At 41.5% G+C, this 25,504-nt stretch overlaps 1 protein-coding gene across 4 annotated transcripts in view; it reads left to right on the top strand.

The window, feature by feature from the left end:
* The window catches only part of RNF13 (ring finger protein 13), a 48,984-nt gene that overhangs the window by 13,729 nt on the left and 9,751 nt on the right, over positions 1 to 25,504 (top strand). For all 4 annotated transcript variants that reach the window (XM_082224526.1, XM_082224527.1, XM_082224528.1 and 1 more), the window contains exons 3-8: positions 1,680 to 1,760; positions 7,624 to 7,749; positions 15,718 to 15,805; positions 17,732 to 17,819; positions 18,065 to 18,170; positions 22,611 to 22,704. In XM_082224526.1, the coding sequence (XP_082080652.1) occupies positions 1,680 to 1,760; positions 7,624 to 7,749; positions 15,718 to 15,805; positions 17,732 to 17,819; positions 18,065 to 18,170; positions 22,611 to 22,704 (583 nt within the window). The remainder of the gene's footprint in view (positions 1 to 1,679; positions 1,761 to 7,623; positions 7,750 to 15,717; positions 15,806 to 17,731; positions 17,820 to 18,064; positions 18,171 to 22,610; positions 22,705 to 25,504) is intronic.

The following is a 25,504-nucleotide window of genomic DNA, read 5'->3' as shown; positions in this document are numbered from 1 at the left end:
TTTGGAACATACTTCCTCTGGACGTTACTTTGGCACCAACATTCTATATCTTCAGGCACCTCCTGAGCCCGTGCGTTTTTGAACAGGCCTTTTAAAGCTGCAAGATTGTCTTGTGTAGTAAGAACTGTTGCTACTATTGGTTTTATTACCTTGTTCTATGTGTTTGCGATTCACACTGGGGTCTTGTGATGAGGGAAGGATATAAGTTTTAAATATAAACAATATGTTGCTTGTTCACATTAAAGCATAGTTTAAAACAAACTAGGGTTTAACATGATGGCGGTCCCTGCTTTTGGCCATTTCTAAGTGTTCTCTAATCTACAGTCTCCCGCACTTCCCTTTGTATGACCATTACACTCCATTCACTTGTGGCAAGATATTAATGAATGTGAAACGTCCGTTCTTTTGTCAGTCTTGAAACTCCTGCCAATCAGCTTCATTGGAACGCCCTTAGTTCCTGTACTGAGAAAGAGGGCCGGGGGAATCTCTCATTGCTTTCTCCCTAACATATACACTCCAATAAAGCTTTCTCTCCTCCTAGGTCATCCAGGCTTACAGGATTGGATATAGTATTACTGTCATGCAAGCTTGAGCTGTAGTGCCTCTCTTCATTTATAAAGAAAAGAAATCTTCTTTGCCAGCAATAATGTGTGATTGCAGAATTTACTCCTTCCCCTCTGTTTTTCCACTACCCCCCTTTTAGTAGCTTCTTTAAACAGTGTTTTTTTCTGTGATAGCTGTTCTCTCCTAGCAAATTCTCCATTCATCGCTCTTCCCCCATCTGCATTAAGCCTGTGGTCAACCCAGGAATCTGTATTTAATAAAAGAGTCCCTTATTTCTTTTGACCAGAAAGTCCTTCGCTTATGACAAGGATTCACTATTACAAACACACTTGGCTCTAGTTCAGTTTTCACAAATGGTACATTTTCTTCCTTGCAGTATGTTAAAAACATAACTTTTATTTTACTTAATTCGATTTAAAATGCCCCCCTTTTTTTTACTCTGGTCAGAAGCATAAAAAGAGCTCAGGCAAAAGAATGCAGATTACATAATTTTAGTGGGTTTCTGCAATCTGACGGTTGTAGATTCTGAACTTCCATAAAGAAAGCATTTTACAATGTCTAAGTTCAAAACACACACTGCCTGTTTTGTCCATTTTAAAGACATAGTCTTGATTTTGCTTTGTAACTATTTCCAGGGGCTTGTCGTGTTAGTCTGTTGTAGAAAAATTAGCAAAGACTGTTTAGGATTAAAAACTTTAATGCTAAAACATTTTGCAAACCACTTTTTGCTGTTTACTGCGCATTCTTTGTACAGTAAAAGCAGACTTTACAGTGAAATTTAAGGAACTGGAACACTTCCAAAGAGTTGTTCAGCATTTAACTCATTACAAAAATGTTTGAAGGTGGAAGAACCTTGGGAATTAAAATGTTGCTGAGCTATGTTATAAACTGAAACTGAAGCAGGTCAATAGGTGAAGAAAGGAACTTCAGGGGCTGGTCCTGGGCACGATGTGGGGCATATGACAAGATTTTGTTGAGACAGTTGAACTGTACTTTGAGAAATGAATCATTTGTGCTATTGGTATCTTATTTCTTAGTAGTATGACAATGGTTTTATATGGTCCCCTTTCCAGTTTAGTACATAATATAATCCTTCACTTTCCTTTTGCTTTTAGTTTAATTTTGAAAATGTAACACAAACATTTGATGACCTGCCAGCAAGGTTTGGCTACAGACTCCCGACGGAAGGCTTGAAGGTAAGAAGCAAGAGCAAGTAACAAAATAGGAGCAAATAAAGAAAATTTAACATGGTGCTTTGTGAGTTCTTAATATGTAGCTTAGTCTCAATTGGCTCTATGGATTTTACAACTGCGCAACAGACTTAATCCAAAATCAGCTGGAAAAGGTGGTAGGCACGACTGTGTCCCTATAGTAAGAAAAGAAAAGAAAAGAAATAACTTTCTGCCAATAGTGTTGCCTAGAGCAACGGAAGACAATGCAAATACTTTTCTTTCTAGTGTGGAGGATTTCAATAATACTTTTATAATCCTTGGTGATTAATTAAGGGACAGGGTGTTGAGAAATAAAGCTTTGAGATATAAACCCTTAGATAAACCTGCAGAAAAGTGTTTATGACAACCACTGGACTTCCATGTGAAGATGTTATTAGAAAGCAGTCAAGTAAAAGACTGAGCCCAGAACATTTAAACTAAGGCTTGGCTTTAGAATGATACTAATCTAGTATCTGGCTCTCTAAAATTAGAGTTGGAAGGAGTGTGGGAGGTCAGCCCTTGCTCAATGTTGGATCTGCAGTGCAGGATACAACTGCAACATCTCTGACCTAAAATGAAGGCGATTCAAGGCAGTTTCTTACATTGCTAAACATCTCCTACAGTTAGGAAGCTTCTACTAATGTTTAATCAAAATCTGCTTCTCTGCAGTTTTCACCCAGTGATTCTAGATCTTCCCTCTGGAGCAATCACCTTTCCCCCCTTCTGTGGCAAACAGTAGGTCTTCCTTTCATCAAGGACCCAACCCTAAACCTACCTGAAATAAGTGTCCTCCTATTAACTTCACAGGCTTTATTTCTTGTCCTGCGATCGTCCTGTGCTTAGTTGCTTGACAGTAACTCAGTGGGATTGAATCCTGAGGAAATCTGCACAAGATTGACCTGTTAGGAAATGTTTTTATTGCTCCTGATTTTGCTTATAATACTTCTGATGTGCAACTATCCCTCAAATGAAGTTGGTCTAAGCTATCAGTTAGTTAGCTTTAAAACTGATAAAACGTAACAGCCAAGTTTGATCCTGTCTAAAACAAACCTTAGCATAAGGAGGAGGAGGAGTTTGGATTTGATATCCCGCTTTATCACTACCCTAAGGAGTCTCAAAGCGGCTAACATTCTCCTTTCCCTTCCTCCCCCACAACAAACACTCTGTGAGGTGAGTGGGGCTGAGAGACTTCAGAGAAGTGTGACTAGCCCAAGGTCACCCAGCAGCTGCATGTGGAGGAGCGGGGAATCAAACCCAGTTCACCAGATTACGAGTCTACCACTCTTAACCACTACACCACACTGGCTCCCACACTATATTTTAATGCATGCTTGCAGTTCTTATCTTATTTGATTGTCCCATAACAATTGTACACTTGTTGCAATACCCCAATATTGCAGTTTGATTCAGGGTTTCTGCTTTAGCCAGTGACTCTTAGTCAAATATAAGTGACTTCTGCATTTTGAACATTTTGAACACTTTCTTTAGTTAGACATTCTTGGACAATATGTCCTTGTCCAACAATGGCCGTGAGTCATCTTTTGTGTTTCTTTCAGTTGATTCTAAACATTTACAGCCTTAATGAATGTGTATGCTCAAGGACCTCTACAAAATACAAAAACTTAGCAAAAAGTTTTTTTAAAACAATGCTGACAAACAATGTTCTTAGAACAATTTGGTTTAAGAGCTGTAGTAGCCTCCCACCCAAACCCTGGCAATTCGAATTATGAAAGAACCAAGGAAAATCATACTTTAGTTTATTTCAGCTGTTAGAATTGTGGTGACACATGTTCTGGCCATAGATCCTTGTGAAGCAGGTTGTTCTTGATAGACATGAGCACAACCATATGTACCTGGAAAGGGGAGCCTGTAGTCCAGCAGCATCTGAGGGCCATAGGGCCTCCTCTTCTGATGTTGTCTTCTCCAGAATTTGTGGTACTCTTGACTTAGGGCAGAGAATAGCAGGCAGTCGGTTGCAGTATTGAACTCACTTGTAGATCTCCTCAAAGACAGTATTGTTTGTTCTGAGAATTAAGTGGTTTGGGGATTGTGAGAACACAACCCACAACTTTGATCCTCCTCAGATGTCTCTGCAACACCTAGAGCTGATTTACTGTTAATGCAAAGACTTTCAGGATTGGATGAGGATCTTTATCTTGATACCACCGTATATATGATACCATCTAGCCCTTCACAGTTTCTGATGTGTAACAGTATGTAAGGGACTTCAAGAGACTTCAAGAGACTAGGGCCCTGCGGGACCTGACATCTTTCCGCAGGGCCTGCAAGACAGAGCTGTTCCACCAGGCCTTTGGTCAGGGCGCAGCCTGACTCCCTCCTCTGGCAATCTACACAGAATTTTGCTTAACGGTTGCCATCAATTTGATTTTAATTAATTTTTATAATGAAATGTTTTTAGAATGTTGGATTATTTGATTGTTGTTAGCCGCCCTAAGCCCGGCTTCGGTTGGGGAGGGCGGGATATAAATAAAATTTATTATTATTATTATTATTATTATTATTATTATTATGGGAACTAGGAAGCAGCAGTATGTTGTACTGCTGTTTGTAGTGCAACATATTCCAAGAGCATTTTGGTTTCTCTGGATATTGACTGAGGTCTGCCTCCTCTGCCTGCTAATGTAATTGCAGCAAGCCGCAGCATTCAGTGTCTCAAGGTTAAAATCAGTACATGATCATTGCAAACACCAGATTGTGTCACTATTAATGCCGTAGTATGAATGCTAAATGCTAGCAGTGTTTTTCAAACCAGGGCTACTGAGAGTCTTGTACATATATTTTCTAATAGTGATTTTTTAAAAGTAACTTTACAAAATATAGGGGTTTTGCTGAAGAAATCTAAAATCCAGACATATCTGAAAGAAGCTTTTATCATGTGCCCTAATAGTCAGGAAGGTGGTAGAAATACAGTTGCAGTAATTTTATTTTGTTTTCATTTTATTTTTGAGGCAAGAAATAAGAATTGCAAGAAAAAAATAGAGGTATTGGGATAATTGCCATTTTGCTATTATGAGAAGATTCTATTTATATTAATTTCAAAACATACCACGCAACAGCCAAATGCTATTCATTTTTTTTTTTTTCATATATCAGTAGAGCATTTGCTTTAGTGCCAGTCTTTATTCAGATTTGCAGTTCAGGAAAGTAACACAGAAAATTCTGCTATTAATGTGGGAAACTGGGAAGCAGTGGAGAATGGTAAGATGTATATTGATATTAAATTCATTGAGAGCAGCTGAACTTCCGAATGTACAACAGACTGGACAGAAGTATTCAAATTTATAGGAATTCCTTGCCCTATAATGAAATAGTCATACACCTGGAAGACATGTTCCTCCTTTTTTGAAGTATGGTTGTAGGTATCCATTGTATGTTAGCCTATAGTGAATACGAAACTTGATACAAAGCACAGTAGATAAATAAAATGGGGATTTTAGGATATCCTCGGAAACAGTTGCTTGCTGAAGTAGTGACACGTGGAGGTGGGTGCTCTGATGCGCACTTGGAACTTCCTCACTATTGGCATTCATATTGGTAGAGGAGATGGCTCCATCTGCTTTGCTAAAGGTCAGACATCCCCAAACTCTGCCCTCCAGCTGTTTTGGGATCTCTAGCTAACAGCATAAAGTTTTCTGGTCACACTATTTCAGAACTGCTGAACATTGAAACTTGGGTGAAGACAATGTTCAAACAAGGCTAAATGCACTGCTTGATTTTTATTCCTAAAACCATAATGCTGTTCCTAATATATTGATTCACAATAGCAATTGTCACCAAATAGTTAATAAGAGAAGATTCCTAAACCTGTGTTGAGGAGAGAGAGCAAGTTGTGACATGCTCTTTTTTAATTCCAGCTGCTTTGATCTGTGTATACAGAAGACTGGTTACATTTATTTGGCGAAATAGCTCATCCTTGTTAAGTGACCTTGGGTGTTCTGAATATTTAATTTCCTGGCTTTCCTTCATTGGGGTGGGCGGGCGGGGAATCACTTGAAAGTGATTCCTTTAAAAATCCAGCAATTATTCCAGATTTGAAAGGCTTGCTTGAACAAGGTTATAGAAATGAATGCTACCCAGTACCTGCCATGTTTTAAATGCAGATTGCAATAAAAATCCTACCATCATGCTGCCCATGAAAGTACCTGAAAGCTTCATTAGTGGAGTTCTGCTTTTAAAACACTGAAATTGGCAGGCTTCACTCTAGTAGAGCACTTCAGCATATGCTTAACTTTAAACTTTAGCTTTCATGAGACAGTGTGCATGTTTAAAACGAAGTAAACACTTAAGTGTTTTGTTGGATTAATGCCCAGGTGAAGTGGTACTGGAAACATATCTCTTTCATACTTGACAAGTTGTCATTACAAGTTATACCATACTTTGACTTTTGATGATTTTTAGGTTTTGCTGAACTTAAGCCCCCTTTACTGCTTTATTTAAATTATAAACTCTTCGTTTCCTGGTGTCATAGAATGATCTACCATGTTTCTAATCATTGTGACGAGAACTTTCTAAAAATAGGCATATGTAAGAGGGCCAATGTCGTGTAAGGGTTAGAGGATTGGCCTATGACCTGGGAGACCAGGGTTCAAATATCCACTTTGCCATGAAGCTCCCTGGGTGAGCTTGTGCCAGCCACTGTCCCTCAGCCTTTCCCTACCTCACAACATTCTTAGGAGGATAAAATGGAGAGACAACAACAATTTGCACCACCCTGAACTCGGAAAATCTAAGTAACTACCAGCCAGTTGCCAATCTCCTCTTCCTCCCTTCCTGTTTGGTCAGTTCCTTTTGAATAGTTTATATCTCTCAATTTCTACATTATTATTTATTATTAAAAAGTTGTATACCTTGGTGTGTTCTGAGGTCTGCAACTGCTGTCCTTGTTCCTCTGGCCCAGAATTGGTATCCGAGGTGAGGGCATGGAATCAATTTTGCAGCTCCAATGACACAGCATGGCCCCTGACAGTCCTGCTTCTATGTGTCACGTTCCTCCAGGAGTTTGTCTCCAACGCTGGGCGATCTTCTCCCTCTCTAGGGGCATCCTCGCCCCACATCACTGTTCCAGGACAGTCCACTCTGCTCTAGCGAGAAATTCCTCATCTTGTCCGATAGCTCCAAGTGTGGAGAGGTGGGCCTTAAGTTGCTGTACCTTCCAGCAAGGCAACCATCTTGCACTTGCTGCAGGTATAGTTTTGCACTTTCTCTGGCACAGGTGTTGCAGGTCATTGCAGCAGCTCCCTCACCACCAGTGTATCTTGGTCATACATACACTGTGAGACAGCATTCCTGTTTACAAGTCCTGGCTGTGAGCTCCCAAAGGCTGCAATCAGCTAAACAGAACTAGTGCTGGCTGTTAACTTCTTCCCCAGCTCACTTCCTACTTTAAATTTGAAACCAAATTTATAGACGTGGGTGCTGATCCTGTCTTCTAATCAAAGGATATGGAGAACAGCATACAAAGGTTCTTAAACACACCCTAATATAGTTTATTAATGCTCACCTGAGAAAAACCAACTACTTGTGGATACAAAACCAACATATAATAGGTTGTTCCCTCCATACTAGTTTTCTAGTTAAAGGAATTGTCTTTAAATTAAATACAGGGGCATTTAGAAAATGTGATGCTGTCACCAGCATCTTAAAATAGTATAGTCTGCTCTACCACTGCTGCATGTATCAATCTGGTCAAAATTATTTTCACTAGCTGCAGTGTTAAGAATTTTCACAACTTGCATTGTAGTTCAATGATATGAGGCAAGTAGCTTCTACTTATACAGCCATTTTGTGACTGAGAACTGATTGATTTGCTTTTGAAAATGTCTTTCAGGGTTTTCTAATAAATTCAAAACCCGAGAATGCATGTGAGCCCATAACTCCTCCACCTCTGAAGGACAACACATCTCATGAATTCATTGTATTAATTAGAAGACTTGATTGCAACTTTGATATAAAGGTAGGTAATTTCTCATATGTAAGGATTCTGAATAGGGTTTCTGAGGATTCAGAATAATCTTTTAAGTTTGTTCTTTTAAAAAGAATCGTGTAGATCTGGTGAATACATACACATTTCTTTAGGAATGTGTTACCAATTTTCACCACTTGTGGTAGTTGCTTGGGTTCTACACAAATATTCTTTTAGTCATTTTCTGCATCATTGATTAATGTTCTGAATGTCATTTAAAGTGTAACATTTTGTGCTTTACTTTGATCGGCTCTATTTTTCTTAATTTCACAAGATTTATATACCACTTGATTGTAAGAAAACCTCAAAAGTGGTTTGTGTCATAAAAAAGATTGCATGCAGATACTTACCCTCAGCAAAATCAGTGTTATCAGTGTTGCTGTTGTGGACTCCACATTTTTGTTCTGTAAAGACAGTGCTGGAGGGGTTTGGGGGAGGTTGACTTGTATTAGAGGGTAGGATCATATGATTTCCCTGGAAGCACATTTATGAGGGCATACTTCATGGAGTGTAGCCTACTGTACGTAGGAAAGAGTTATATCTGGTTGTTCAGGTTCCACCCACCACTGGCATGTGACCCCTTGAAGTTGTTCAAGAGGCAGTGTGGCCCTTGGACTGAAAGAGATCCTCCAGCCCTGATGCAGCAGGAAACAATGGTTTCCTCTTATGCCTGTCTGATCCGGATAGGTTCTTATATAATATATAAAATGTTTTTGTTGAATGCTGTATAGCTTTTCACCTCATCTGAGGGTGGGTGGGAATGCTACATTATTATTTTTTGTGGACAAAGCTGACAAAATGAACCTAATGAAAAATTGTGCATGCCCAAATGGAAAAAATAAAACGAGAGTACAGTGGTACCTCAGGTTAAGTACCGTATTTTTCGCACCATAGGACGCACTTTTCCCCTCCTAAAAAGCAAGGGAAAATGTGTGTGCGTCCTATGGAGCGAATGTAGGGGGGGAGGCAGGCGGGAAAAGCCCTCAAGAGCCGCACACAAGCTTCGTGCGCTCTTGCGGGCTTTTCTCCAGGAGGGAGAAGGGACTGACTGGCCGCATCAGTCCCTTCTCCCTCCTCTTTAAAGGCTGTGCGGCTCCTGCAGGCTATTCTATGAGGTGGGGGAATCCCCCCACTTCCCAGAAAAGCCAGGAGAAGCCGCGCACTCTTTAAAGGAGCTGCGCGGCTTCTGCGGGAGGTGGGGGAAGCTGCAGCGGATTCCCTCCTCCCGGGCTCCCTTTGAAGCGGCAATGTGGAAGGGGAGCAGCTTACACCCGTGTAAGCAGCTCCTCTTCCACTTTCCTCCTTCAAAGCAACTACGGAGGAGGGAAGGAAGGGGACCATGGATCCTCCGCTGCTAGAGGCTGCAGCGGATTCCTCCTCCTGGGCTCCCTTTGAAGCAGGAAAGTGGGAGGGGAGCAGCTTACACTCGTGTAAGCAGCTCCTCTCCCACTTTCCTGCTTCAAAGCAACTACGGAGGAGGGAAGGAAGGGGACCATGGATCCTCTGCTGGCAAATGCAGCAGATTCCCTCCTCCTGGGCTCCCTTTGAAGCAAGAAAGTGGGAGGGGAGCAGCTTACACTTGTGTAAGCAGCTCCTCTCCTACTTTCCTGCTTCAAAGCAATCATGGAGGAGGGAAGGAAAGGGACCATGGATCCTCCACTGCTTGCGGCTGCAGCAGATTCCCTCCTCCTGGGCTCCCTTTGAAGCGGCAATGTGGGAGGGGAGCAGCTTACACTCATGTAAGCAGCTCCTCTCCCACTTTCCTGCTTCAAAGTGGAGGGAATCCACTGCAGTTGCGAGCAGAGGATCCATGCTCCGCTTCCTTCCCTTGAAGCAGGGTGCGGGGGTGCAGGAGGGAAAGAGGGCAGGAAATAGATGCCGGGCAGGAAGACACAACCACACTTTGACCACTGAAAGTCCACCCCAGCCTCCCCAGATTTCCACTGAGACGGCCAGGCTAATCTCGATGGCCATAAGTCAGGCTCAGCATTATTAACTGGACTTAGATAAGCCATGGTTTCCCTTCCTACCCTCCTCTGAGGCTCAGTTTAAAGCAGCAAAGCGGACAGGAGCCGCCCGCTTTGCTCCTTTAAATAGTTTAGTGCAACATTTGATTCAGAATATTTTTTTCCGTATTTTCCTCCTCTAAAAACTAGGTGCGCCCTTTGGTCAGGTGCGCCCTATGGAGCGAAAAATACGGTACTTAATTCATTCCGGAGGTCCGTTCTTAACCTGAAACTGTTCTTAACCTGAAGCACCACTTTAGCTATTAGGGCCTCCTGCTGCCACTGCACGATTTCTGTTCTCATCCTGAAGCAAAGCTCTTAACCCGAGGTAATATTTCTGGGTTAGCGGAGTCTGTAACCTGAAGCATATGTAACCCGATGTACCACTGTACCATATTTGGGTGGAGTGCCCCTAGCAGTCCAGTTAAACGACTTACTGTTGGCATACACTGATTAAAAACCAAGTCACCTGATGTTATGCTGCCATTGTAGGGATGTTATTGTAGCCAACGAGGCACCCTCCATATACTGGTTTCCCAACTCCCCTCAGCTGCAGCCAGCATGGCTAATGGTAAGGGATGATGGGGATTAAAATTCAGAAACACTTGAAGGGCATCCCATTGTGTGGCAGTATACAACACTGTTTAGGATAAAAGATAAAATGTAACATTATCTGTCAGTGAGCTATGCTAGTGTATTGCAAACGATATTTCAACACAACTTTTCTTTTTTTAAGATTCCACTTTAAGATACAGTATATGGAATTAAACTTTGTTGCTTAGTTCACATTGAATACAGTTTAAGGCACTTTGCCTCTGAATACCAGTTGCGGGGGAGCACTCATGCTTAGAGTGCTCTTGCACTCTGGTCCTGCTTGTGTGCTTCCCATAGGCATCTGGTTGGCCACGGTGAGAACCGGATGCTGAGAGTGGGTGGATCTTCTTCTCTTCTCATGTTCTTAGACTTTGCCTTTTTATCATCTGCCCATCCTTGCAGTTGCAAAATGGAAAACCAAAGCATCTCGGTATTCTATAAATAATCTAAACTGAAATAAACACTTTGTATTAGGTACTACACTGGTGCCTATAATTCCAACAGATGAAATGTATTAGGAGAAGGCTGATCCTAATTTACAAAAACTTACTTTAATGACAGCAGAGAAATGCCGCGCAGGAAAGTAACTTTCCCCCTTTCTTTTAGTTTTGTGTAGTATTATCCTTTCCCTTCTGGGGCTGAATACCATTAACACTATGGCATGCTATTCATTATTCAATAGGTTTCTGATTCCCATACTCTTTTATTTTTGTTATAAGAGCAAGCCACTTTGAAGCTGGAACAATCTTGGAATAAATTTTCACAAGTAGATGAAGGAATGGCATGCATTTTTACAGCAGGAGCTTTGACGGCCTTAGGGTTGCTTTTGTTAGATGGGACGGAATACTATAATGCTGCATTGCTAATGTCACCTCTGGAAGTGAGAGCAGGAAAGCAAAGCAGCATTGTCAAATCAAAGCCTGAAATGTTGGGTTTGAGCAGGAGTGGCTAACTTGTGGCCCACCACTGCCTTTTAATTTTCAGTGCTTAAAATCCTGGGTAAATTACCTAGGTGTTCTGGGATTATAGTACTACTACATACACCGTAGTACCCAAAACCTTCTGTGGTCTTCCAAGGTGTGCATGCACATCTCCCTAAAACAGAATCAATGTGTATAAATAAACTTAGTTGCAAAAAACCCATATAGACTCACTGCACATTTTTTCTCTTCTATTATCATTGTCTGTACTGTTCTAGTTACTTGGGCAAAAAAAACCTTGTTAATTGATTTTGAAAGTACTTACTAAATAGCAGCTACATTTGAACAAGCCTTGCACACTCACACAGTTGATTTGTTCTTCCATTCTCATGAGCCAGGAAGTGTTAGTTAAGAATAGTTTCCTGCTGCACCAAAACTGGTTATTGATGGTTAATGGCTTCTAAACTATCCAGAATATAAAGCCAAGCTTTAAAGTTGGCTTCATTTTCTAGCTTTTTTGGAAACCATTCCCCATTGATGCCTAGTTCAGACTTAATGGGAAGCTGTAGTTAATGGAGATGTCCCAATGTGCCAGCTCTTTCTCACCAAGCTATGTGAGGCATGTTCATATTTATTTCACTAAATTTATATACCACTTGATTGTAGAAAAAGCATCAGAGTGGTTTACAACAATAAAATGACCACTACAGAATTTACAACCATAATTTAAAGCATACAGAAAGTTAAAACTACAATAGAATAGACTTTAGCAGGCACCGAAAATAATACAGTGAAGGTCAATAGGCCGGGAGTTCCAAAGTGTCAGTGCTGCCACTAAATGATTGAGTTTTTATAGATGCAGTGCAGGTATTATGTGGCACCTGTAAAAGTGCCAGTTCTGCCAATATCTCAGCTTTACTATGCTGAGGTATGATTGCTTGCCCAAATGGGGCCAGTGAGTTGCATCCAACGGTTCCCATTATCCAGCGGAAAGGAGCCCGTCTTGCATGGAGGATTGATCTAACCCTGTGTGTTCTGTATAGCTGTGTTAAAATATTCTGTGTTGTACAAAATGAATAATATATTATATTCCCGTAATAGTTTATCCTACAATTAGCTCAACTTCAAATCTTCTGTGGTCCGCAAATCAGAAAAAGTATAAAGCATATCTTGTGTGTTTTCTGATCCTGTGACATCAGCATAGAACAGATCTCACCTCAAAACTTCACAGCTGAATGCAGTAATGAGAACTGCCTGTAGCTCATTCATTTGATCTCTTGCTGCAGTGGAAAAGCAAGCCGTGGGAACAGATGACAGTTTTCTCTGTGCAGCATCCAGAAGTGTAACCTATGCATCTCCCAAAGGATTTGGATGCCTGTAGCAACAAGAGCCGCAGGAATGTAAATGCCAGTTTCCTTTAGGGGAGATAATTGCTGTGACCTGGTGGTAAAAAGTGCAGTATGGTTAACCTACTGCAACAGACGAGGCGCCAGTGTAGGGCAGATTCTACTGATGGATCCAGTTAGACAGCCCACGCCTAAAGAAATGCTATTGACTTTGCAGAGCACAGGAGAGTTGGGTTATTTGTGCTTGAGAAATGCCTACTGAGCCCCAGGCAGGTTGTAAATTATCCACTAATAGAATAAGTAGCAGGCAATTGGGGATGACACAGAACCTGGGCATGGACAAAGTCTCCTGAAGTTGTGTGTCTAATAACTGAAACAATAGACTAAAAACAACTGCAATCAATTCTGATTCCTGAATGGAAAACCTGCATGATTTGTTTTTTTAAAAGGCGGCACATTTCCACCAAGTTTTGTTTTTAGAGCTCTTTCAATCTATTGAGAGGAAATATTCAGAAAACAAATCTGGGAATTAAGTTGAATAAACAATAAGTGAACTTGTGAGTTTTCGGCATATTTTGCTGGCTCCTTTTGTGTGTGTTTCCTCTTTTGTAGATCAGCAGGTTATGAATATCCATGAATGTCTGCCTGGTAGATCAAATGGTTGTTTAGACATCAAAATCTAAGCTGTTCAGTTTTGTGTTTATGTATTGTGAGGACTTGAAACAAAGTGTTCCAATCTTATCCCCAGCCCCTACCAAGAGTGCTTCTGTTTCTGCTCTAGCTAGATTGAAGCAGGAGCCTTGGAGTGCTGTTTAGGGTTCACAGAAAACTGCTGAAAGCTTCCTTCGCTGTGCTTTATGATGCTAAAGGCTTCATGGTTTGGGCAGGCTGCCAGCCCTGAACCTTAATACTTTATTTGTGGTATAGCAGAGGTGCAGAACCCCAAGGTTGGGGGCCTATAGAGTCTCCCCAAGTTGTACTCCCCATACCACACCCCTCACATGTTCTGCTCCTTGGCTGCCTTGAATTGGTCTTCAACTGTGAAAAGATATCTTGTTTGCCTGGATGGAGAGAGGTGATGGTGAATGTGGTAGAGCTGGAGTGTTGAAACCTCCGCCTTTTTGCATTGCGGGATACAAATTGCCCACTTTTGCCTCCGGTCTTGTCCACTACTGATAAGTGATACCCTCCAGAAGGCTGCCCACAAGTCAACGTGGTTCTGTGACTGGAAAAGGTTTTCCACTACTGTATAAATTAAGTTAGTGTGCTAACCTCATGATGCATCTTTCCTCTCTGGATATAATGCTTACCATAAGAATATACTGTTGGGGGTGGAAACAGGGCCATTCTCTCCCCCCCCTTGCACTGGTGTTTAATGGGCACCTTCAGCATCCCATGACTTAGCTGGCCTATAAGCCTAGACCAGTTAGGTTGTGGTTTTTTGGGGGGGTGGGTGCAAGAGAAGCCACAGCTCTGTACAGCATATATTTAACCTGTGTTGTCCTTGTGAGAGACGTCGCTATAACTGCTGAGTAAGAGCGGATGGTTTATCCACAACACATTTCCCCCTGTTTTGCAGGATGTGATGGAGACACATTATGTGGCCGTGGCTCAGAATGAGAGATGGTTTCATGTGTAGAGAGATTCCTCTGCTCTCTTAGAGGCACAAGCCTCACTGAACATACCAGCATTGCCTGCCATGTTTTGATATGGAATTTGGGGTCAGCTTTGGTATCAGTTGGCACTTGCAGTATAATGCATTGGAGCTGTGAGAGCAATGTAAAACCCTGAAAGGAAAACAGAAATTATTTAAAAGCATCATTGCCTTCCAGGAGCTCTGTTCTAGCACAGTGAGCATTACACACTGCAATTATTTTTTAAAATTTTACTATGCTGCTACATTGAATCCTTATAGTTCCAATTCAGATCACCACATGTGATGAAAATTTAGGACTAGATTTTGAGGAGGCATTTATCACTGTGCACATGAAAGAGGAGGAAATAACCTACAGTTTGAGAGTGTGAGGTTTGACATGAAGGTGCAAGCTTCCAAGGAAGAAATTACAGCTGTTTTGCACTTCCCCTGGACCTGCTACACTGCTGTAGGCTAAGCCATGCTTTGATTTAGTATGTTGTCCGAGCCAGGGCTCGTGGCTTGTCTGAAGGAGACAAACCATGAGCCTGGGTATGGATGACACGCTAAATTAAACTGTAGCTTAGCTTGGAGCAGCAGGTGAACTGTGGGAAGAACTCATTGGTGACTCCAGGAACCCTGACACAATTTTGCTAAGCCATAGTTTGGTTACGCTTATGTTTTAACCAGCTTATTTTATTTGGTTATGCCTGTGATTAAATTAGGGAGTTCCCCCTCCCTTCCTCCACCAGTGGAAAGCTCTTAACAGAAGAATGTGATCAAGCCTAACGTTTTTGCATGATTATGCAGAAGCAGACTGTTACTAGGATCACTGTTAGCTATTTTTAGTGCAGTAGTATAAAAGTAGGACACCAAATTCAGTTGACAGTGTAACATAACCTCACAAAGTTCCTGGAAGTATTCTACAGAGTTAACAAATTGATATATAAACTATATACTTAGTCAACTTCAGTTGGAAATGCACTATTCAGTATGACTGAATAGTGTACATTATTAACGGTTCTAGTTACAGGTAGGTAGCCGTGTTGGTCTGCTATAGTTGGAACAAAATAAAAAAATTCCTTCCAGTAGCACCTTAGAGACCAACTAGTGCACAAGGGACAGTATACTTCCAGTGTGGTGGTGTGATTAGAATGCTGGACTGAGACCAGAGTTCAAATTCCCTACTTACTCATGAAACTCACTGGGTGATCTTGAGCCTGTTGCTATCTTTCAGCCCAACTTACCTATTTCACAAGCTTGTAGTGATGATAAAATGGGAGAAGGGAAGGTGTATATATGGATATATTTTGTGTAGCAGTTTGAATGCTGCATGGATGAAAGGGGACTTGCTAATATCTTTAATATTTGCTAATGTTCTTATGAACAAAATGTTCTGAGTTAATTTCTCAGTTCTGTGCAGTTTTTTTTTGTTGACAGGCATTTTGTTTGGCTCACAGGTTCTGAACGCACAAAGAGCTGGCTATAAGGCAGCCATAGTTCACAATGTTGATTCCGATGACCTCATTAGCATGGGATCTCAAGACAGTAAGTACAGGTATCTTGCTTGATGACATTCTCCCACTCTTTGCAACAATCAAAAACAGAAGCTTCAGAATGTGTACAATTCAAATTAATATTCATTTACTTCCAACTCAGCCAGTTGGAAGTAACATTTTCGGTCCTGCTAATGTTTTGAAGATTGTAAGCCTGTCAGACGTTTAGCCCTCCTCCTTAAAAAGGACTGAAATCAGTAAAGGCGATCAAGATATAATAGTGTGACAAGAGGGCATAATAGACTGGGTGGTATATAAATGCCAAAGATAGATAGATAGATAGATAGATAGATAGATAGATAGATAGATTAGATAGATATGTATCTAAAATACATACTATTTTTGTTGCAATACGCTTTATAGTGCTGTGTTCTCCTGAGGGCCATTTTCCATAACTTATTTTCCTCCTTTCATGTTTTTAAAGCTTTTTTTGTTTTGTTCTCAGAGTGGTTTTTTAAAATCTCAATAAAATTCAATAGGGGGTGAAGGGAACTAATTGACATGAATTTCTTGAAAGTACTGGTGGTTGTAGAGTAAAAATGTGTAAAATGTGGAATCCAGCTTCTACCGTAGGAAGGCCAGTTCAGAGACAGTAACTTGTCAAAGCCAAATACCAAACATTTTACATAGCCAAAGTGCTCCAGCAGATGCATAAAAAAAATGCTGCTAAAACTTTTAGGCCTGGAATGTCAGTTCTGTTTTGCTTTAGTGAAGGTCATGAAGGACACCCACATTTCCAACGATAATCCTTGTAACTGGGGTTCTGTCAAATACTAGAACCTCTCACACCCTGACACACTGCTATAAATGGAGATTTAATGCTCTTTCATTATGCAGTGATCAATACTTTTGCTCTTATAAGCCCATGAGCTTGCAGAGCAGGTACATACAGCTGGGTGTAAGTCAACTAGCAATACCACTAGAGGGCATACTAGCATAGCCTGTAACGGACATAATAAAATGAGCAAATCTTAGAAACCTGGGAACCACTTGCCCACAGAACCTCCGTCTTGCCAGGATTCAGACTCATTCAGCCTACCACTACATCCAGACACCAGTCCAGTATTGGGCAGCCATTTCCAGTTCGGATGTTACAGAGAATTAAGAGTTGAGTATCACTGGACACCTTGCTCCAAAATTTCTTATGACCACTCTCAACTGTGTTCGTATTTGGAAGTATTGAAGCAAGGGACGAACAAGATACTCCATCTTAGATTGTAACTCTGCTTTTGGTGTATCACGTCATCAGATCTTGCATTCCTAAAATGTGGTTTTGTAAGTGGTTGGAAAATGGCTGCATAGGAACAAGAAAAGCAGTTGTGAGTAGCAGACTTGCATTTTCACATGACATTAGAGCTTTTTGCAAGTTATGAAAGCACACTATTTCACATGTAACAGAGGTGGTGAGGAGTAGGAAACATGAGAGACATGTTTGTTGTGCAGCCCCTCCCTGCTGCATCTCCCATCACACTTGGAGTCACTTTTGATCGAGGTCAGAAATTACTGTACCTACTTGCACACCACCAGAAAGTTCTTTCCTATTGTGGCTGTTCACGCAGAAGCAATTGCACCGGGGTGTTCATTACCCACTGCAAGGCACAGTTGTATGCAGGCTATTGCTAGGATATTGCAGACAACAGAGGGGACATGCATTCTTATTATGTGGTCATGAAGGGTAAGGAGCATTTACATGTTACTGTGTCCATGTGAAATACTATTGAAGGAAATGGATTTTTCACAGCACACCCATGCAAAAAGTACCTGAACAATTATTTTATTAAAAGTGCCTTTGCACAGTGATTTCCTTATATTCACCAATTGTCACTAGTATTATACCCATATATAGTAGCATACAGCACTCATAAACTGTATATTGTTGCTCATCTTTTCTCAGTTTCTGTTCTCTCTCTTTGAACAGTTGAAGTTTTAAAGAAGATTGACATTCCATCTGTCTTTATTGGTGAAACATCAGCTAAATCTCTTAAAGAATTCACCTATGAGAAAGGGTATGCAAAGATTTACTTTTATTTTAGTTGTTTGTGAACTGTTATTATCTAGTGATTTTTCAAACTTTATATGGATTTTTAAATCAGTAAAGTGTGATTCATATTTAAATACTTCAATAAAATGTGATACAACCTGTTTTGTTGGGGGAAGAATGTGGATATAGGACATATGCAAGAGTGATTTATATTCAGCTACCTTAACATGAATTTCATAATCAATCCTCTTAATTTTTCCCCTTTAACAGAGGCCATATTTTGTTAATCCCAGAGTTCAGCCTGCCTTTGGAGTACTACCTAATACCATTTCTAATTATTGTGGGAATCTGTCTCATCCTTATTGTTATTTTTATGGTAAGTATTACTTTCTCTCCTGCTCCCCTTCCACAAGTGATATAAACATACTGCTGTTGTATTGCTGGAATCCGTTTAGCCTACGACTTACTTGATAGGGTGCTTCTTCTTTTTTAAAATGAAATCAGACTTTATGGTGTTGTGCACACTAAAGCTCTTAAGACATACCTAAGAAATATCTACCGTATTTTTCGCTCTATAGGACGCACTTTTTCCCCTTCAAAAATGAAGGGGAAATGTGTGTGCGTCCTATGGAGCGAAGACGCCATAGCCCCGCGCGCTCTCCCGGCTCTCCCGCGCGCTCTCCCCGCGCGTCACCTCCCCAGCCGGGAGAGGGTCGCAGGGGGCTGCTTTAGCCCCGCGCGCACTCTCCTGGCTGGAGAGGTGACGCGCAGCTATGGCAGGAGCCTCTACAGCCCCGCATCACCTCTCCAGCCGGGAGAGTGCGCGCGGGGCTAAAGAAGCACCCCGCGACCCTCTCCCGGCTGGAGAGGTGACGCGCGGCCATGGCAGGAGCTTCTCCGCTGCTCCCTCACCTGCTCTTTGGGGCTGGTGGTGGGCTTCCCCCGCCCCAAAGAGCAGGTCGAAAGGAACCTGAAGCCTGGAGAGCGAGAGGGGTCAGTGCACACCGACCCCTCTCGCTCTCCAGGCTTCCAAGGTAGCCGCCTGAACGCACCTTAAACGGCACCTTGTTTTAGAGCGGGAAAACAAGAGGGGGAAAGTTCTCCCCCTCTCTGTGCAGCGTCTCCTGCCACTTCACTGAAGGGGCGCTGGGCAGAGAGGGGGAGAATTTTTTTTTTCTTATTCTCCCCCCTCTAAAACAAAGTGTGTCCTATTGTCCGGTGCGTCCTATGGTGCAAAAAATACCGTAAAAATGGCTTTGAAGCTGTCCGCCAATTGAGATCCCCGACATGTATACACCAGTTCAGTGAGAGATTCTGTGGGAATGGGTATTCATATGTATGCAACGAGCTGCGGACATGAAGTTCTGCATCTCTTGATATGAAAAGGGAAGCTGGTGTGGGTCTGGAGGTTCTTTGAATGCATCTACTTCGGTGCCCACAAGAGATCAAAAGTGCATGCCCTTCTTTCCTTCTTACTGAAAGTGTAAATGGTGCCTTTCTCAAAATTCAAAGCTGTCACTCCCACCACTCAGTGCTTATCAGTTTGGAAGTGAAACAGTGCTGCTCCAGAATAAAGTAATGATTTTCTTGGGGGACTCTGTAGGTTGGAGGAAGTTCATACATTGGTAAATTAAAATTTTAAAGAATTACAAACCCAGAACAACAAGGATATGTGAGCTTCTAGAACTTAGGGATTGTTAGAATTGGAGAACCTCCAGTACATGGGCCTGTCATGACCAATCAGTGGGTGCACTTTGGCCCGCGAGCAATTTCCCCCAAAACTATACCTACCTACCCATCCATTGACATCGCTGCTGAGGGAGGACAGAAAAGAGACAAAGCAGATCTGACTACTGAGGCAATCCCTCCATAAGGCAGTTGGAGTTGTATATTTTATGCTACAGGTGAAATTGATAGTTTTCTGCATCACAGTTGACACAAGCATGTTACTTTGATGCCATGCTTGATTTTCAAGTTTCATGGATGAGATGACAGCAGATGCTCCAGAGACAAAACTCTTTTACTCGTTTTAGACCTAACTTTTTTTTTAATAAAATTCTTTGAAGATACCATGTTTTAGGCTATACCCAGTGATTTTTTCTGCTGTTATGTTGAAGACACAGCAGCTTTAATTAGATTGATTTCTTGCAGGTTCAGTGTCTTCCTTGTATATAATTTTGAAAAAAGAAGGAACCTTTACAACTCTCCTAATTGTCCTTCATGAAAAGAGAATTTCCAAAGAAGCTGCATGTGGTCCCTAAAGTGCTTGCAGCTCTTGTTAGATGCTCATGTTATGCCTTTATTTTAAAAATAATGTAAAAAATCCTTACCTTTTTAGACTTGCTGAGGTTGCTTAGAAATTAATGCCAGAATGCCAGCGAAATGCTAGAAACAAATTGGTTTTTAAAAAGCCTAAACAACATATCCCCAGTTAAGAGAATTATGTGAGTGCAGATGCTCACACATATATGTAGCCCATGCATGGGTTCTTGTTCATTTCATTGGGGGAAACATCTGCTTGTACAAAGGAACAAACACCCTTTAGATCTTCTTTTTTTGCATTGACAATGTCATAGTTACTTTTTTTTTCAAATTTATAGAAGGAAAAAAGTAGGCTGTGTACTCATTTACTCACTTAAAATGCAGCTAGGTCATTCTTTTTTTCCAATTCAGATCAAAGCTGGTTTGGGAAAAACACACATCAAAATGCAGTATTTAATAAGAAACAGCAGGATAGATTTGGATTGTGGCTAACGTCATGTGTACACCACTTCCCAAACCAGTGGTGGGAGTGTACTGGATGTAAGCGTTAAACACAATCCTCAGCTTTCTGGGGATTTCTTGAAGCAGAGCTGGCCATCTGAAGTTCAATGGACAAAGATGTTTTTACCTTAGAAATTACACTTTCAGTTCTTCTATCATACATTAAAGAACAACAACCAGAAACAATGCTGACCTCAAAGGGTAACACCATAGAACATAGAATAGAGCTGCTAGGAGACAACTGGTCAAATACAATGGAATTCAAACTCCCTAGGGAAGAAGTACCACATGTTATTTAAAAACAATTGTATCCCTGGGGACGCTGCCTTTGATAAGCTTACTGTATGTGCAATTAAAGGAAGACACTGAATTGCAAACCTCTGGAGAATTTTTCTGTGGAATACACAGCTATGTACTATGTCTAGTTTCTCTAATGTACGTATCAGTCTGAATCATAGAAAAGAGGCAAAGCAAGAGGAGGTGATACCCAAAGATGATAAACCCAGGGTTGAACTTTCAGTAAAGAATATGCAGGCTCCATCTCTCAACTTTTTTCCACGGCCACAGCTGAGCCCAGAGCATGAGATGTAGCAGAGAAGGGCAGTTTCCCAGCCTCCTCTTTGGCATCTTTCCACAAAGGATGGGTGCACATTCTCATTTTCAGTATAAGTAGCCACTTAAAAACTCAGCGCATAGCAACTCTAAGCACATGGGAGCAACAGAGTCATTTGTCGCATCTGGCCACAGCACAGTGGCTCTATTTTCCTGCAACCATAGCTAAAGGCTATAAAGCAGATGGGGAGATGGCTTGAATACAAACTTGCAATGAATCTGATGGAACACAGGTGAGAGCTGTTTATTGAACCTGCTCTGCGGCAGTGATGAGGGTGAAGGGTCATTATTTTTCTATTCCCATTTCATCTTCATAGTTCTGTCCAGCTGAGCTTTTCTTAGTGGCTTTAGGTCCTTCCTCTCTCTTTTTTTTTAAATTGCATTTCTATCCCACCATTTTTTCTAGGGAGCTCAAGGTGTTGTACATGGTTTCTCCCCCCACCCCTTTTAATCCCCACAACAACCCTGTGATGTAAGTTAGGCTGAGAGTGAGTTGCCGAACGTCACCCAGATAGCCTAGTGGAGATGTGAACCTTGCTTTCTCAGGTCTTAGTTTGACATTGTAACCACTACACAACACCAGCATTTTGACCCAGCAGAAGAAGTGAAAGACTCCTCATAGGATATGCACTTTGAGGGTGGAATTGCTCACATCAGCTGCAGCCTGGAAGCCACTATTGAGGCAGTTCAGTCTGTGATTTATCCACAGAGCATCTGGTTCTGATGGATTATTTTGTTGAGGCCTGAGGATATGGGCAAAGTTAGATCTTTCCTACATGACATTGTGTAGGTAAGAGCTGACCAGCTTGGTTCAAGAAATAAATGCTTTGTTTTGAGGGAGGCGGGTCAGTCCCATCTGCATTAAAGGAGGTAGGAGTGCAAACACTCCTGGAAAAAGTCATCCCTGGGCATAAAAGATTGTAACAGCTTGGCTAGTGGGTAGGAACCATTCACTAGGCAAGGTGCTTGAGCAGATGGTTGCTGTACAACCCCAGAACTCTCAAATTATAGTGATTGTGTAGATCTGTGTCAATCAGGTTTCAAGCCTGGGTTTGGTCCAGAGATTGCTTTGGTCGCCTGATGGTAGGAGGGAGACTGGGGAGCATGACCCTGTTGGTTCTTCTAAATGCACTAGGTAGACTTCTTTAGAGCTTGTCACTTGTCCAATAGCTATACTAGAGCTGCTTTGGTCTTATAGTAGCCTTGAGTAGTGGCGACTATGATGACTTCAGAGATGAAGCAATATAACCTTGTGGAGGTGTTGGTGTGCAGGATAAGGATATGTACATAGGTTTTTCATTCCCACTATTGTGTCATGTTTTCTGTGTGGCTGATTTTGTCTTTCTTCTTTTGAACAACTGTTCTCAGAATGAAAGGAGACTTGAGTTGTGTGGTGTATTACTCTTAAAAGTTTCCGTCTTCTATTTCTGTCTCTTTCAAGATCACAAAATTTGTCCAGGACAGACACAGAGCAAGAAGGAATCGGCTTCAAAAAGATCAGCTTAAGAAGCTTCCGGTACATAAGTTCAAGAAAGGTAAGTGTGGCTTTTTAGAATTGATTGAATAATCTATGCCATTTTAGAGCTACAGATGACACAGGCTAATTTTGCCAAGGCTGCAATTTTATGCATATTTACCATGGAGTAAGTCCCATTGAATTCAGTAGGGCTTGCTTCTGAGCAGAACGGTATAGGATTGCAATGAAGAACTGTACATTGAGTTTTCAAACCTGAGTAGATTGAATGGCATCACATGATTAATATTACAAAGACATTGTGTTCTGTCCCCAGCTTCTCTGGTTAAGGCACTCAGGACTGGAAAAGATCTCTGTGTAGTTGAACTGGCATTATAGGTCATTACTGCTGAACCAGGTCATATATTGCTGGAGTTGGCTAAATCTTTTCATTAACTACTCATAACCAAGTTCCACAGTGGAAAAAAGCAGGCTATAAAGGTACTTTAAAAAAAATTGTGCATGATACAGTTTGTGAGGACAATGCATGCTGAAATGCTAAATTACTACATGAACCAATAGACATTACAGTGCAACTATCCTCGTTATCCATATTGGTAAAGGTAAAAGGTAAAGGACTCCTGGACAGTTAAGTCCAGTCAAAGGCAACTGTGGGTTGTGGCGCTCATCTTGCTTCAGGATAAGGGAGCTGGCGTTTGTCCATCGACAGCTTTCTGGGTCATGTGGCCAGCATGACTAAACTGCTGCTGGCGCACAGAGGACTATGACGAGTGCCAAAGCGCACAGAAACACTGTTCACCTTCCCACCACAGCAGTACCTATTTATCTACTTGCACGGCAGGAGCTGGGACAGAGCAATGGGAGCTTACCCCGTTGCGTGGATTCAAACCACCTAGTTGGCAAGCCTAAGAGGCTTGGTGGTTTAGACCACAGCGCTAAATGAGGACATTAGAATGAAGGACTTACTAAGGTTTTTGTAAGTGGTGGCAATGGTGTCTAGCATATAGCCATAGTAGAAATAAGGAACTGGGTCGGGGGACAAAAGGTTTTATGCCATATGGTGGAAATGCAATGGCACAGGGTTGAAAAACATTCTGCCAGCTGCATCTTTACAAATATGATCTTCCGGATTCTGTATACTAATTGTGCTCCTGATCATCTGTCTAGACAGATTGAATCACCTCTGAAGTCTCCTGGATTGTACTTACACATTATGTTGCATTACTGTTGGGAGGGGAAAGGAAAGAATAACATAATTATCACCTTAATACTAGCAACTGGTTTATGTGGGTTGGGCAAGTTCGTTGGTTGCAGATCAGTGTTGTGTATTTTAAAACTAATTAAAAAATTAAAATTAAAACTTGTGCAAGTAGCCTATTCACATGAGCTTCTTTGGTGATTACTTGTAGCCGAGTAAGACATGAGCAGTGTGGTATTAAAAAAGGAAACTTTTGTGTGATTACGATTCCTCTTCCGTGAGTCTGTGACTTACAACAGCACGGCCATGACTCCCACAGAGCATTGTTTGCATGAGTAGCTTGCATAAGCAGTTATTTGTGTGTGAGCCAGTTGCAGTATGACCTGACTGCTAATGTAGCCTAATAGTTTGGACACATGAGGACACGGGAGTCTTGGTTTTTTGCTTTTGAAAAAAGGAAATATGTTTAATCATTGTATACGCACTGTTGTATGTGTTTTACAAATCAGTTATTAAGTCAAGAACTGAAGGCTTATGCTTGAATTGGCTCATGTTTCCCTTCAGTCTCTCCTTTCCATTACAACTGTGATGACTGTATTAGTCAGGCACAATCTGCAACCCTTTCCCCAACTCCGACATTCATTGAACCAATATGAAGCCCTTCAGTTCTTGGGGAGGAAGAGTATGTATCTTTTTGCCAATGTTTTTGCTCTACATGTTTTGCCTAATTCATTGGACTTTCATCCTTAACCTGTAGCATGCAAACAACTGAGGGGGAGATTTTCAGTGACATTAAGATAACTACAACATTGTCATTGGCAACATGAATATATGAGGCTTACACATGGGCTTGGTTTTCGGGGCAGAGCTGCACCCTATTGGCTGTTCGCCCTTGATTGCCGTCTTCCATTATTGAGGACATTGCAAAGCAGATGTTCAGCTGAAAAGAGTGCACAGTGTCATATACAAAGTTAGTTTCTCATAAAAAAATTAATGAGGCTGATATTTGCTGAATATTTTTGTTTCTCGGGCTTAAAATTTAATAGAAAGGAGTGTTAATTTCTTTTCCTGATAAGGATTTCTGATGGAGATGAATTAAAGAGGACAAATATGCAAGGAGTATTATTTTCTTCTTGTTGAATTGCATGTTATTTTACTGGGTTTGCCAGTATGCCTTGCTTATGGAGCACGGGAGGGGTGTGGTAGAATTAGGGTATCCATGTATGTGTTTAGTAAGCATGTTGCTTTTTGCTTTGTTTCATAAAAGTGGAAGAGATCTAATAGGCCACAATATCATACCCAAGGCTGATGTCAGCAGGTGGCATGTTTGGACCATTGCTGAGGCTGACGTCTGCTGACCCAGGCCTTGTTTTCCAGTCAGCCCCCACTGCAATTGCTCAAAGTTGCCCACCATAATGCTATTTCACTGCAGGGCATTGTGGGTGATGATAATGGCAGCTTGCCTTATGCTCTTTAGAGGAGTGCAGTCATTGTCCTCTCATTTATATGCCTTCCCATCTGCCACTATGTCATGGTGGAAATGAATAGAAGCAGGGTCACCCACTGATGTTTAGGAGGCCACATTGACATAGGGGCACCCATGCTGAGGGTCCCCTCAAACCTGGAGACTGCTCTGATCAAACCTTTGCTCTAAGGTATTGCC

This window comes from Podarcis vaucheri, assembly GCF_965113315.1.
Source record: "Podarcis vaucheri genome assembly, chromosome: 5".
NCBI lineage: Eukaryota > Metazoa > Chordata > Lepidosauria > Squamata > Lacertidae > Podarcis > Podarcis vaucheri.
This window is presented reverse-complemented; position numbering and strand designations above follow the sequence as displayed.